Source organism: Arctopsyche grandis, chromosome 6, assembly GCF_051622035.1.
Source record: "Arctopsyche grandis isolate Sample6627 chromosome 6, ASM5162203v2, whole genome shotgun sequence".
Classification (NCBI taxonomy): Eukaryota; Metazoa; Arthropoda; class Insecta; order Trichoptera; family Hydropsychidae; genus Arctopsyche; species Arctopsyche grandis.
In genome coordinates, this window is record NC_135360.1 from 27,375,266 (window position 1) to 27,391,808 (window position 16,543).

General features: G+C 34.5%; 1 protein-coding gene across 1 annotated transcript in view; it reads right to left on the reverse strand.

The window, feature by feature from the left end:
* LOC143913821 (furin-like protease 1) overlaps positions 1 to 16,543 on the reverse strand; it is a 320,932-nt gene that overhangs the window by 41,548 nt on the left and 262,841 nt on the right. Inside the window, exon 3 of the mRNA XM_077433837.1 lies at positions 3,392 to 3,757. Coding sequence (XP_077289963.1) covers positions 3,392 to 3,757 — 366 coding nt within the window. The remainder of the gene's footprint in view (positions 1 to 3,391; positions 3,758 to 16,543) is intronic.

Sequence of the window (16,543 nt, forward strand, 5' to 3'; positions counted from 1 at the left end):
TTCAAGAGACGAGTAAATTGAATTAAAATTGAAACGGCGAGACCGTGTAAGCGAACGACGCGGTGGACCATAACATGACGATCAACTACCACTACCACTAACTCACGTAGAGCCGATTCCGGCTTCTGAACTTCACTAATTAAAGTGCACAATATCAGTATGGACAACGAATTTAATTTATTGTTTACATTTTTACATTTTAGGGGACCTGGTTACTTCCTCTAGTCTATTGACAACACGCCACTGACATGTACATTTGTACTACATATGTATGTATGTATATACAAAAAAAAAAGAATTGACTTGACTCGCGATTAATTTTCGCGATAAATTCAGTCGACACAAATTCCCATAGAGGAATAAGTTCCCACTCTGTATACATATATGTACGCATACAAGCACGAAAGGTGAAGTGACAGGGATCGGTTGGCCGTGAGTGCGGGTTCGCGTACACCAATGTTTCCGCGATCGAGTCGCGGGGCAGGTGATGATGATGGATGGCTGGGAATAATTGATACGTGTCCGGGGAATATTTGTTGTGGGGTGGGCGGGCGGGTGTGGGGGTGTGTTTTTTTCAGACGGGGTTGCGTTAAGACGCGAGACACCTGTCAGTGCACGGGGATGGGGTCGGGGCGCAGGGGTGGCGCGAGATGTGCGCACAAATAAATTGATTTCGTGTCAGCGAAGCCGCTCATTCCTCACGCCTCGTCCTGACACAATGATGGAGTGACACGCCGCCCCTGGCGAGATATCATTAATAGACAAACACAAGCCCCTATCGGCCCGAGCGAGGCGCGCCCCTGTGTGCTCGCGTATCTGCCCTCTCTCTGTGTGTGAGAGTTTTTCTCGGCGGAGATGCGGAGGCACTCTCGAGGATACACTCTCGGAAAAGTCTCGAAAATGCGACGATTTATTTTGTTTAAGCGTAGGAAATTTCGTATGCGGTGTGAACGAAAAAAATGTACAATGTTATATATCGCATTTAAATGTATGAATAAAAATGCAATATATTACATCTTTTATCAGTTTGAAAAATATTTATGCAAACAAATTTAGATCGACTACATAAATGCTTACGTTTTATTGATATATTATATCTTAAGGCGATTCTAAACTTCTCGAGACAAAGGTTAATTATCAATATTTTAAATATTACCTGTGGGCTATAATGGGTTCTAAAATTAATAATAAAAAACCTTCCTCTAAATTAGAATTAATTGAAAAAATAAAATATATATGGGATAACGATATCACAGATGAATATATTCAAAATTTAATTAAATCAATGCCTCGAAGAGTTGAGGCTGTTAAAAAAAATAAGGGGGGGCCAATCAAATATTGAAACAAATTTTATATATAAGTATTATTATAATAAATGAAATGTTTATATTTTTAGATTTTTTATTTATACATTAGTTTAATGAAAAATTTTTTTTTTAATTACACTACTAAATCTTTCCATAAATCACCGACTCCTAATAATTTGAATAACATTGTAGTTTCGTTTTGATTTCTTCGCATTACTACTTGAATTTCTTTCAAACTTCATAAATTCAATTTTAGTAAACAAAAAAAAAATTAATAAAATCGTTTATAAGCCCGAAAAACACGAAAATATGTGTTTTTTCGAGGTGGACACCTTTCATTGCCCGCTACTGTAGTTACCGGGCACATTTTACATTTTTTGTACTGTATAGAAATATAATAGAGTTTATGTTTATTATTTATGGTTTTTTTAGGGTCTTCTTTGAAAAATAAAAATCATAGTCTCGGGCCATATTTTGATCCGCTGGTCTATATGTATATATATATTTTTATACACATGCATAGTGTATATACCAGGAAGGCCTAACAGGTAATCCTCAATGCGCCTTCCTGGTCAATTATAAACATCGATAAACAAGTTTCATATATAGTAACTTTACAGAGCATAATCAATGCGTACATTTGACAAATATTTTTGCATTTTTATAAATCAGAGATGCTGCAAAACTGAAAATTCGCGAGAAATATTTAAGGTTGCCAATTTTTCGGAACGGTTCCAATGAAATTAGATAAATTGAAAAACCCTTATAGGAAGCGATCGACTTGGGGTTCACACACAATCATACAAAGTTTTAAATTACATAGGTCGTCAAATTTGGTATATATATGTACATATTTATGTGCATATGTATGTACTTATGTACATATGTACTATCTCACGGTTATCTAACCTATGTAGGCCAATGATAAATTTTGGAAAGGATTTGAGATCGTGGCTAAAGAGTTTCCTGGATAGTGCGGAGCATGTGTACATACATACATACATATGTATGTACATGTGTATATGTATATGTGTCTGCCTTGAATCTTACAATTTTCAATATATATACATATATACAAATGTACATACAACATAAAGCCAACAGATTTGGTATAATACCTCACGATACTTAACTCAGACCGTAGATGGGAAAAGATCGGAGATATTTAAAAGCTTTTTCAAACTTAAATATATTATTTTGAATTGGGTAGGTGAGTCTCAAATTGAACGATATTGATTCCGATTGGCTATTTTTCGTATATTTTAAAAATAAAATTTAATAAAATTCAATTAAAGCGTTAAACTATGGCAATTGGACCATACAATTGTTCTTTTAGATCAATTCGATTTTCATAATATACCTATATGTATGTATATCTATGAATGTAGAAAAAACGGTTAAAATACCAAAGCTAATAATCGTCTTATTATAAAATAACACTGAAAAAATTAGGTCATCGATGCAAGTGTCGTTTGTCTTTCAATTTCCTCTTTAAGTTGAAAATATACAACGAATTTCATACAAAAACAAACAAATCGTAATGAGGCATGAATCGCAAAACGAAACGCGAAAAAACAAATCTGCAGTTGGTAAATAACGAAAAAATTAATGACAACACGGAGCAATAAACAAAACGTTATAGCACACGTATATCATCGTTAAACGACACGATATTTACGAAATAATTAAAACGAATGCGAATCTCTTTCGACGGTCGATTAAACAGCATACCTATTATACAGATACGCCGGAGGGGCTATGAAAAGAGATGATTTTGATTAAAAATACACGGAAGAATAATAAAAGCGGCCCGGTCCGTGAAAGGTAAAGAGAATAAGGCTCACGTTGAGGAAATACGTATGTTTCAAACTTCACCTTTTCATAAAAGCAAACTGGGTATAGGAGAGAGAATCTTCAGTAGTACCGACAGTATTGTGCATTATTTTCGTTGAGATCAGATGTCAGACATGCTCTCCATATTTCGTTTGCATAGTGGAAAATACTCGCGAGGCTGCCTCGGAAAAGCTGCCAGAATCATATTGCGCGAAAAATGACGATATGCTTCAGTGGGAAAATTCACTTACCAAATACCACATCTTGGGCCAGAGGACGTCGTTAAGCGGAAAGTAAGATTCCATGAATGGCGACTGTTTGTATCGGGATCTCTTGTCGTCTGGATAAAAAGGCGCCAACAAGTCCCTGTCGGATCTGTCGATGGAGGCAGATGAGCTGACAGGACTTGGAGGGGTCAGTCTTACGTCTGCGGGGCTGCTGGACGATTTCAGCTCCGAAAATGGTACAAAATCCCTCTTCTTTCTCGAGATAATCCTCTGCTGTTGGGCCCATCTCACTCGACCGTCGTTGGTCAGTTTTGTGTGATGGTGTGGTGATGGTGTTGCTGATCTTTTGTGGACTGAGTTGTGTCTGAAGTGGTAGTGGTTGGGGAATATCTATAAACAAAAAGAAAAATCTTTAATTAAAAAAAATGAACATGTATATAGGTATAAAAGGGATGAAATTAATGTTATAAAATAAATGGAACATAGACCGTTATCATATTTCAGAAAAGGATTTAAATTTTGATTGAGTTCTACGTCGAGAATACTCATTGCATAATTCTACTACGTATTACATATAATATACAAACAATGAACGAAAACAAACAATAACTAAATAATATTTTTGAGTTGAGGTTATTATTTTTTTTACTGAATTATCTTTGTATAATAATATAATAAATATGATACCCAGAAACGATATCAAATGTCATGTTATTAGTTCAAATATGAATCTGTCCAATGGATTCGTCATTTTAGTTTATTATAGTGTTTTTACCCGGCTTCGCACGGTATTTGAAATATAAACAGCTTAAACATGGCAAAACAATCAAATAGTAAACATTCATTTGTTTTTTTCAATTCATAAAAAACATAAAAAAATCGCTGTATTTTGAACACGAATTTAAAAATAAATTAATTCATACAGACATCTATGGATTTATACTTGTACATAAATTTTTACATATTGTACATAAATCAAATTCAGATATTTGCGACATTTGGATGAGATTTTGCCAATTTGATGAAGGACCCGTTTCAACAATGAAATCAGATGAATTGGTAAAGTCTGATTGATAGGAAAAGATCGACTTGGAGTCACAAATATCGAAGTCTGAAAAAAAAGTGAATGAACATGTATTATCACCATCAACATTAAGATGAATGAAAGCCTCGTCGACTTGTTTTCATTCGTTTCTATTCTCGGTAATAAACATCAACCTAACCACACATCTCGTCCACCTAAATCACTTAAAGCCTTTCTTGAATTCTTCTACACTCTCTTGGGTACGTTTCTTATGTCCACCTTTCATTCATTCATCTACATAGCTCATGCATTTCAATTTCTTCACCTTTTTCGCTTTCTTAGCTACCCTTATCGTGTTTCTCGCCTGATACAACGCTTCATACAGTCAGGCATACAAAGTTTCATAATAAGAGTGAATTAGACTTTGTGTACATGTATGTATATATCGTACAAAATACATCGCAAATCACCCCGTATAAAAAATAGCTCTCGCAAAGTGGCCCATTAATTATGGCACACGATATACGGCGGGTCGGAAGCTAAAGTTGTTTATATTGTAGTATTTCCCTAAATCTGTAACTACACATAATAACCAAAGTTGGAGATAATTACGACCGCACCTGTATAAATTTCATTGCGAGGGGGTTGCAGATTATAAAGCCGCACTCGCGAATAGATACGGTTCAACTTCAATTATATACATATAAAACTCAAAACATTTCGTATACACAATGTATACGTACGTACATAAGCATCAATTGGTTATTTTTAAATGGTAATTTTATTCATTTTGAAGTGCGGAAAACGCTTCAGACGTCGTATGTATGCGAGGCGAGTGTAACGTTCATCCAAAAATCTTTCGATACTAAAATATAACGACAGGGTTGGAAACATCTGTCGGTTAACACATTAACTGCACCCGGTTCGGCTGCTGCGGTTGGAATAACATACACTAGCTGAAATATTATATCCGAAATAATAGTGATCTCTCCCTCTCTGTGTTTTCGCGTATCGGTTTACACACATTCTGAACGAAAGGCTTCATATTGAGATAACTAAAGAGAGAATTAGCTGTACCTAAATACATATGTACATATAAGGCAACTGTACGTATATCCAGTGACCCAGTTTTCGTCACTTTTTCCTTAAAATGTGAATAAAAGTTATCTGTTTTCAACTTTCATTTGAAATTGATTCTTTTAACAATTTTTGGCCTTTATTTTTAAACTACAAGGAAAACATTGCAATAATTAGTGGATAATCAGCATTTGAAGCGTCAAAATTTTCAAAAAATCCTTTAAAAATATATATAAGTATGTATGTATGTTATGAGAAATATGAATAAAATTACAGCTATGTATTTCAGTGTTATGGAATCATTTTTGTGTACATATATTACAGGAGTCATTTAAATACATAGATAATGGATAATTAATGACTCAAATTTGATAAAAAGAAAAAGAATTTGCTTTTGACAAAAAATCAAAATGAAACACTCAAAATTGAGTTCCAAATATGATATACAGATATATGTTTGCGTCTGATTTTTTCATAAACACTCACTATAAAATCGTTTAGTAATATTAACTTCAGCATGAACGGGACGGTTACTTTATATAAAATAACAATTTAAAGTTGTACGAACGAGAGATGAAAAAGTTGACGGGGATCCGTTCTAGTTTCGTTGGACCCGACGAAATTCAATTAGTCGCACGAATCTGTCCACATAATTGGAACTTGGTCATTGATTGTAAACGGATTATCAAAAATTAAGGGACTTCAGAGAGGCAAAAAGCGTAATCGAATGGACCTTTCGTCCCCGGGAGTCGACGGCTAATCAAATTTTGCCCGGTGGAAAATCGACGCGAAACTTTCCGATTGTGCGCAACCAGGAGCGAATTCTACAGGTCGAAAGAAGATTACGCAAAAGTGTAATATTAGGAATTTTCTCGAAATAAATATGGTCGGCCTTAGGCTACGGCCATAAATCAGTCCGATGTGAAATATATTAATAAACAATGTGAGGGGGAGTGGAACAAAAGCGGGCGCTCGAAGCTTGCGAGCGGTTTTCGTCGTACTAAAAGGAAATAATTACCCTTGCTAATGAAAACTTCCTTTGTTCAATCAAATGGCGACGGCAAAGCCGGAAAACGCCCCGAGGATCAAGTCCTCCAATCTCGAGACGAGATGATAAAGCCTTTTTATGTTACGGTAATGTGACTGGAAAGCCTTGGGAAAATTGTTGTTTTTTTTTTATATTAGGCATTCGAAAATACTATATTTTGGCGTTTGATCTTTTATAGTATATCTACATATGTAAATTACATAAGGTACAAAATATGTATGTAAATAAGTATAAAAGTTAGTTGAAAGAAACTTTTCTGTTATCAACCAGCAACGTGGACTAGCGGTTAGCATATTATGCTTTCGAGCAGGGTGTCCAGACAAAGCCGCTCGGTCAATAAGCGCCCCGACATAAACGCCCCGACTAAACCGCGCGCAGACAAAACCGCCCCAGCAAAAAGTGCTCGGCGACAAAACGTCGAACCCGACGCCTCTCGGTGTTACGCAGAAGCTTAACAACCGAGCTATGCTGCTGGCTAAATATATGTTTGACTTTCCACCACCCACTCGTTTTATTTTATTTATTTATATATTATCTTAGCTATCAAGATAATTTAAAAATACATCTTAATTACTTAACTTTAAAATTTATAATTATGTATATGTATGTACTGTCTCTCACAGAGGTGTCTCTTCGCAGCTCACAATAATGCATCCATGGTGCATGGCAGACCTGACGCACTCAGGGGGGGCATTATATTATACATGAGCACACCCCTGTGAAAAACACCCCCAGCTAACTTATTTTTTCTTACTCTACTTACAACTCTGTCTGTCCGTAGTTGTTGTAGTTATGTTTATCTCTATTCCTTATTATATAATCATCAAAGTACTTAGGCAATAACTTACGATCTAACTTATAAACAAAAGACAATGTACTAATATTTAGACTAATTCTAATACTCTAACACACTTTCAATACTCCTAAAACTATTCACATTCAAAATACTTCTCATAGCTTTATTCTGTATTTTTTGCATTCTAAATCTTGGCTATTAAACAAATTAAGCACAGTGGCACAATAAACCGCATGTGGCAAGACTTAAAATATTTCTTAATCTGCATTATATACCAACTTTTCTAGCCATTTTTTTATTATATATTTTGTTAGATTTTAATTGTTTAAACGCCTATAACTTTATTCTTATTTAATTATACATAAATGTAACTTTAATTTGATTCAACACAAAGAGATTAATTCATGTTCTCTTTGACAAGTATAAAAAAGTAACCGAAATATAAATATTCAAACAACAAATACAAAAAACAAATCTGGCGAGAAAGCATCAGTTATGATATACTTACACGGCAAAAGCTCCGTATCAAAGCAACGCAAAAATTTAAGAAGAAAATCCGTCTAAAAATAACACTAAAATAAGCAAATGCGCCTCGGGGATCACGACGCCGCTTTTCGTATTAAACGAAATTCGGCCATTGCGAAAAGTAATTTTTCACTGAAAACACACACACACATACACACAGGACCCAGCCAGTCAGTCCTACAATATAAAATAAGGGAGCAGGACGACGTGATGGTGGGGGGGTAGGCAAAGGGGGTGTTCTGGTGAGATTAAGCGCGGCGTTCGGCTCCTCTCACGTACTAGCCGCCGCCGCAGACGGAGTCCCATTTAGCCGCAAACGCGAATAAGTAATATCCTCCGCAGAGACTCGTGCATAATTAAAGTGATGGAATGTGCCATGCTAAAAATATTGCCGGAGGCCCGGTGATAAAACTCGCCGCCTGCCACCGCAGCGATTGTTTACCCCTTCCAGGAAACGTTCCCCGTACTAACTGTGCATATGAACTAGCAAATACATACATACACTCGTTAGTGTAGTAACGAGGGAAACGAGCCCCGGAACCCGACCCGGACGTGTATAAATAGACCCCCGACCAGTGCAATGAATGTGTTGTACGTGGAGCTCGTTTCAGTGCTACGTACTGTGAATACTATACATATGAAAAGTGTTCAATAGTAGTTTCAAGTTTGGCTTTGTATGTGTATGCAGTCAAATTGACCAAGAGGTTATTTTATTTTATTTTATTTTACATAGATATATACCAGGGAGGCTTGATAGGAAGACCCCAATGCGCCTTCCTGGACAATTAATTACAAATAATGCAGTATTTTATTATTATACAAATCACTGTATTTCCAGAAGCTAAACAACACGAAATAACAATTAATTGATTAATTACAGAATTAATCCATTGAGACATCAATGAATTTAAATTTTGTACATAATTTTTACAAATTGTATGTACATATGTACAATGAATAGAAGATTTGTGACAACAGGAAATATCATTTTTAACAATTTTAAGGAACCGTTTCAACAATGATCAGAAAAAATTGGCAAACTCTGATAAGAAACGCTCGTTTTGGAGTCACAAAACCCCCAAATCTAACCAGCAGTATAGCGGATCGAACCCACTGATCACTTGGTGCTTAACATATACGCTACCGTTAAGGCATACTTCTGACTATATATGTACATACATACATACACATACAGCCATCAGCGTGGCTCGGTGGTTGGGCTTTTGTCTAGCACTGAAAGGTCACCGAGTTCGATCCCGTGAATTGACCTCGATTGAAAACAAAATACTGCTGGCATAATGATATTATATATGACAGGATCACCAATAACCACGCTAACAAGTTTGTAAAGGGTCTCTCTCGGTGATTATTTATTTATTTATATAATTTTAGCTATCTAGCAAATTTAAAAATTCATTCTTAATTACTTGACTTTAAAATTTTATATATAAATATATCTTTCACAGAGGTTCGCACGTCGCACCTCGCACTTCGCAAGAATGCATCCACGGTCTTGGAAGACCTGACGCACTTAGGGAGGGCATTGAACATGAGCACACCCCTGTGAAAAACACCACCAGCTGTCTTCTTTTTCCTTACTCTACCTACAACGAAATTGTTCTTATTTCTGGTATAATAACTATGGATATCTCTATTTCTTATTGTATAATCTTTATACTAAGGTAAAAACTTATGATCTAACTTATAAACAAAAGACAATGTATTAAGATTTAAACTAATTCTAATACTCATACATCCCCATTCATCTAACATACTTGTAATACTTTTTAATCTACTCACATTCAAAATACCTCTCATAGCTTTATTTTGTAATTTTTGTATTTTTTTAAATCTTGGCCATTAAACATATTAAGCACAGTGGCACAATAAACCACGTGTAAACGTTATAGCAAAATTTTCCGACACTTTAGGTATAAACACCCAAGTACAATTTGTTTTTGGTTGTCGACTCAATTAGTTAGACTGTATCAATGTAAGCTAAACGGGTGTCTTCGGAAAGAACAGGATACACGAATTAAAATAAAGTTATATCTACATATATATAATATATTATGTATAAAATTGAATGTCTGTTTGTTTGTCTGTCTGTCTCGTATAGGCTCCTAAACCAGTCAAATGATTACGAAGGAACTTTCAGGATTTGTTGTATGTTTATCCGGGAAGCTTACTGTAAAAAAAACGGGAAAAAACCTCTTAATAATAATATTCGTAATTACGATTTCACCGTCGCGAAAAATTGAATCGCCATTATGTAGTCAAGGAAATATGTTCGTTCATTCTTAATTACTTGACTTTAAAATGTTATATAAAAATATATCTTTCACAGAGGTTCGCACTTCGCACCTCGCACTTCGCAAGAATGCATCCACGGTCTTGGAAGACCTGACGCACTTAGGGAGGGCATTGAACATGAGCACACTTATTACGTAGTCAAGGAAATATGTTCGTTGGTAACCACATTACCAGTTGGTTTATGATGACAATGCGTTGAAGAGACGTTAGTTGAGCTCCAACCATCAATTGAAACGGGAACGGGAATTGCATGCCTTATTCTGGCATTGCAACCCATTCCGGGTTCAGGTAGTGTTACAAATATTTATGTATATAAACGAGCAGCAATGGTTAGCATATAGCTTGCTATGGTCTGACGCTGACGTCACCTGGTCCAACTCATCGGTCATCACGCCACATCCCTGTGCATAAAGTATACTGCTAGTAATCTAAGATTTGTTTTTTTTAAATCTCCATACTTGTCGATGCCCCGCACATACCCACAAACATACATCGCGTCCGTTTTTATATACATATATTATTTTATTGAGCCGTTATATTTGAAAGTGACGGAAATCCATTTTTTAGTTCCAAAAGAACTATTCCTGTTTGACTTAATTCATAAATTGTTATCACTTATTTTAATTCTATATTTCCAGAATCTTAGAAGAGCAGTTTTAACGTATTACAGATCACCATTTTTATGAAAACAACAGATTTCATTTCATTGAAAACAATTGAGTAATTAAAGATGAATGAAATTTTTTCCGCATGCATTTCTTTAACAAGTCTAAATAAAATACAAATTAAAAAAACGAAGCCTTTGATATAATATACATATGTACATACATATTAATCTAGAAATATTGCTGTAAAAATAAAGAATACGAAAGGAAAATTTATATTAGCAATTTGTTTTTGAAATTTTCTTTCCCTTTGAATTTCTTTTCAAAATGTATCTTTTATTATATGTAATTATGGAAATAAAAAAAAACTCAGATTTTCTTGATATTATATGTATGTATATGTACAATCTTCCAAGATTTTTAATGGACATATATGTGTATATACATATATTTTGTAAGCTTTTGCAAATATTTTAATATAAAAAGCTTTGCAGAAGTACATAATAGATCACGAGTGTATTTAGTATCACACAAAAAGACTAAATCATATCCATTTAAACCTGGCAAACAATGCATTAAACCTTAAAATATAATCCCAAAACGTGACATAGCACTGCTTGGAGACTTCAGAATTCTGTCGAGAGACTATAAGTGACAACTGACATTGTATCTGTCAACAAACAGTCGCAATTGTGTCAGCAGTACGTCGACAGCTGATCGGAATATCGTGTCAGTGAGCTTCACGCGCGTTCATGTCACCAGATGTTACTCGTGCATTTTTCCATTACATACAATATCGAATCACGAATCTCTGCTTCGTCAGCAGTGAGTAAATATGGTGTGCTTTTGATATATTCTCATATATACGAACAGAATTGTGCAAGGTTTCTCGAAGTTTTTGGCAATGGAATACTATTGTAATAAGATTAGTGTGGTTTCAAAACTAAACGTAGCATAAAAATATGTACATATACATATAATATATATATATATATTGGAGTTGGAAGGACTGAATAAAATTCAATATACATATGAACGTAGGTACGTAGAGCGAATAAAGTATTAAATTTAATTCCGTATGAAATATTTGACATTGCAACGTACATAGATGATACGTACATATCTAATATATAATTTCGAAAAAGACTTTGTATGTATGTTTGTTTGTTTGTTTGGGTAGTAGATTCCGTGAAGTTCAATTTAAAAAAAAACAAACGGATATTCAAATGAATTTAATAAAATGTTTACTATTAGATTGGCCATGTTTAAGCGGTTTATATTACAAATACCGAGCGAAACCGAGTAAAAACACTAGTATATTTTATATTGAATGAATTCAGAATTAAAAATATTATTACTTTATCTAGGTATATATGTACACATCAACGAAGTATCAATATATGATGATTTGTGACGTTGCAATAATTTGACCTATAGATTTCAACTGATTTCTACTCATTTTTTTTTGACATCTAGTATAAAAGTATGTGAATTGTAAACAAAATGAAGTAAGAAAGAACATTTCATAATTCCATATACGATTATGAAATCTTAATGCTAGGTCATATGTATATGTACATATAATCACAAAATTTATATATAAGATTTCAATTTAAAATAATCGAAATTGATAATTTGGCAAATATGAAAGTTTGACGTCCAAGCTTTCAGTCATAAACGAATATCATTAATATTTTTTTTAATTTTTGTTTTATAGAACAGGAATAATCGCCTTTACCGGTCACTACAAAACGGCGACTGCACTTATACAGATACAATTCAATCAATATGTTATACTTAAGCATTTTATACAACGCAAATTCATACAAACATTCACAGTAACATATGTATGTATGTGGAGATTTATGTCAGTGTCACTATAGCAAAAATAAAACATATAGGAAGGATATGCCAATTTTTACAGGAACCATTTTAAATGAAAATCAAAAAAAGTCACAAACCAAAGTTCTACTAGTCAACGCTGCTGTTTTGTATAATGTATCAATATATAATATCAAATACCTAATATTGCAAGTTGACGACGAATGTGAAAAGTTAATGAGAAATGGGTAAGGGTTGCCAATTTGTTGGAACCGTTTCAATGGAAATCAAAAAAATTTGCAAACTCTGATAAAAAAGATCGACCTGGAGTCACAAACTAAGGTCTGGTCAGAAACGGGACTCTAGTGAGACTCGAGCCCGTGAGCAATCTGCTAGAAAGAACAATTTATTAACCACTAGTCCACGCTGCTGTTTTTCAATGTTTTTTTAAGAAAAAGCTGCGTTCAAATAAGCTTGAATCTCAAATAAACATATTTACATACTTGATCATAATACGCACACACTATATGCACTTATTTCTACTAATCCAATAATTTTTAAAATAAAAACACAACTATTTAAAGTTCGAGAAACTCTACAACATTTTAACAAGTTACCGGAATGGATTCATAAGTTTACATTTGAAAGCCGAAACTCTTCCGAGCGGATGGCAGCAGATTGCGGTCGCAACATGCAGGCTTTCGCATAAATGACCATATCTAAACCTTCGTATAATAAAGACATAAAGGGGATGTGTAACAGTGGTTGATAATTAGCGTAATTCCATTATTATAGAGATAAATCTGTGTCAATTAACGCGAGCGAATGAGCGAGCGAGTTCACATATATCACGCGACTTATTGTTTTATTTCAACGGCCCCGATGGAGGAAAGATACCTTTATTATCTTAAGGGATAAGCTAGATTTATGAAGGTAGAGTGACCTTACGAATCTGAGCCGTTTTCGGTTACCGGGACTTTAATATGCCTGAAACACTGAGATAAAATTCACATGCTCGCACTTTCGCGCGAAATCACGTATTTATTATCCTCTAAAAGCCAATTTGCACATTTATGTCGTTAAAGCCGTCACTGGGTGTTATTTTAAAATATTTTCGGGGGTCTTTTGAATGTGCCATTTGAGCACTTGCAATAACATATTACGCACAATTCATACGGAAAGGTTGCGAACTTGCCAGCTCGTCACGTTTAATCCGCTTAAATGTCCGAAATATACCACTTTTCATTTTTTAAGCATGAAAAAATATTTTCTTTCACGACGATCGATTCAAGTACGATTTTGGAAATTATAACGGTATTAAAGAGAAATTTGGACGGACTTAAAACTTTTCTAAAGGAGTTTGCGAATGCAAAAGAAAAACTCAAAGCGGAAAATTACAAGCACATTATTTCACATTAACGTTTCAGATTTTCTGGTTTGAATCATCGGCTTTTCAAAAAGCGTAAATAAAAATAAATACAATTAAGAACTCGAACGTAAAAAAAATCGCTATAAATTTTCGTAACTTTGTATGATATAAATCACGCCAAAGTTGAACCTCAAGGCACAGTTCTGGCCAATTAAGCAAGACTCCATTAATTTTCATTTTGAATAACTACGACATATCCTATAATATGTACATGAAAAATTACCAGCGGTCGAGCAATTTGGCAAGATTCGAGTTAAATTTTATAATTGCAAGATTTCGTTTAGGTTGTCAGTCACGCTTCGAAAACAGCAGTTTAAAATTGGCACAGTTTACTGTAAATCTCTTAGCGATATTCGATACGGTACGTTAACTTTTCAATTGTGCTAGCTATAATCGCTCGATCTATCGAAATACATTAAGTGAAATGAAAACGAGTGTCATAAAACAACAGATAGGAAAATCTTCTATTATATTGTAAAGTTTCGTACTAATGAGAACGCAAGGAGCGCACGGATACACAAGACGCGCACGAACATACAAGGCGCACATCGACGAACATCATCTGCGGAGACAGATAGTAGGTTTAGTATCCTTGTGTTTGTAGATTAAGTGATGCAAATGTACATATTTTTTAATTTTATAGAACACTAGTTCTATTGATAACTGGCTAACCTCGATAAAATAAACGAATATTTGTTATTAATCCACAAGAATAGTCGAAATATGATTTTTCTACGTGGAATTTTATTTAATTCTCATATAAAGACAATTTAATATATTATCCCTATTAATTCGATTAAGATTCGTGTAAATGCGAGTAAATAGTAGTACGAGCTTTTAGCTCGAAATGTTACCGATTTAAAATTCAGCACACTTCGTTTGTTTATTTTACCTTAACAACGTAGGTGGCAATGCGAAAACATTTGAAATTATTGCGTTGCAATGCCACTCATTCCTGTTTTCCCTTTCCCATTCCCGTTTTTGGGCGATTTTTTTCACATAAACCATCGCGGGCATGCAAACAACAACTCATGTAAGTTTCATCGCAATCAAACAGACAGAGAAACATTGATTTTTATATATATTTATATATGGCGAACCTTAAGACGCTGAATAACTTGAGATTAGCAAGAGAGATAGGAAAGGAGATGCCAACTTTTGAAATTTGATGCCGTGTCAATGAAAATCAAAAAAGTCACAAACCAAGATATAAGATCTACTAGCCAACGCTGCTGTTTTGTATAATTTATCAATATATAATATCAAATACCTAATATTGCAAGTTGACGACGAATGTGAAAAGTTGATGAGAAATGGGTAAGGGTTGCCAATTTGTTGGAACCGTTTCAATGAAAATCAGTATAAGTGAAAGTAAGAAGAGGTTAGTAAAAATTGGCAAATTCTGATAAGAAACGATCGACCTTTGAGTCATAAACTAAGGTCTGGTTAGTAGCGGGACTCTAGTGGGACTCGAACCCGTGACCACTCTACTCGAAAGCATATTATGCAAACCACTAGTCCACGCCGCTGGTTATATAATATATGTACGTATATTCTTGGCGTGTGTTCGCGCGTGCCTTGCGTCCTAATTTGGGCGCACCTTAAGAAGATAAGATAAAATTTATGTATTTTTAATAATAACATGAAAAAACAGTATATTCCGGTTTACGAGAGTGCTTGGGCTTACGCGAAACGGAAATCCTAACAGACGCTCGTCAAGCTCGGAAAAACCGTACATCAAAAACATCTTTAATCAAAAAAACCGGAAAAGTACTAACACCACCGGAAGAAATAATTAATTTCAGTCAAAGTGCAGATTACGTCGGATTATCGGTGTACGTCTCGCAGAGTTTTCCCACGAACTTTGCCCCAACTTTATATATTTCGACAATAAGGGATCTAGTCGACCCCAACACGTCGTGCTCAAACCGAGCCCGGGAGGAAAAAAAGTGATTGTTTATGACGTTGATTGATTTACGGAAAAATTATAAAGAGTATTTCAGATAATGCTAAGCGTATAATATATTTTTTTCGTGGAAATTAAACGCGCATGAAAAGTTCGTATTGTACTATGTAGATACGAGTAAAGGAAAGTTAAATGGAACATCTGGGTGCAATTTCCAAGTTTACCACAACAGATATGGACAGTTGGAACTATCTGATTCTTGTTAAGTGCAACCGAGCGTTACGGGTGAATTTTGTTTAACAAATATGGAAAGTTCAACGAAGGAATGGCATATCATTGAGCTACGCGTTTATACATTTCAATTATATGTATGTATGTTTGTATAATGCTTAGTATTGAAACTGGTTTTTTTTTTAAATTTTAAGTACTGTCGCGGTGTAGATTCTGTTAACTCGAGTGTCATTCATTAAGGCTTGCTAGAAATATTTACTCACTAATGACATTTGAAGATGAGAGTTATTTGTTAGATAATTTTAACGAGAAAAAAACATTTCTTAAATAAAATTTTATTTCAAAACGTAAAAATGTACAAAATGTAAAATTTACAAATTGCTCCAAAGCGACGAGTTTAC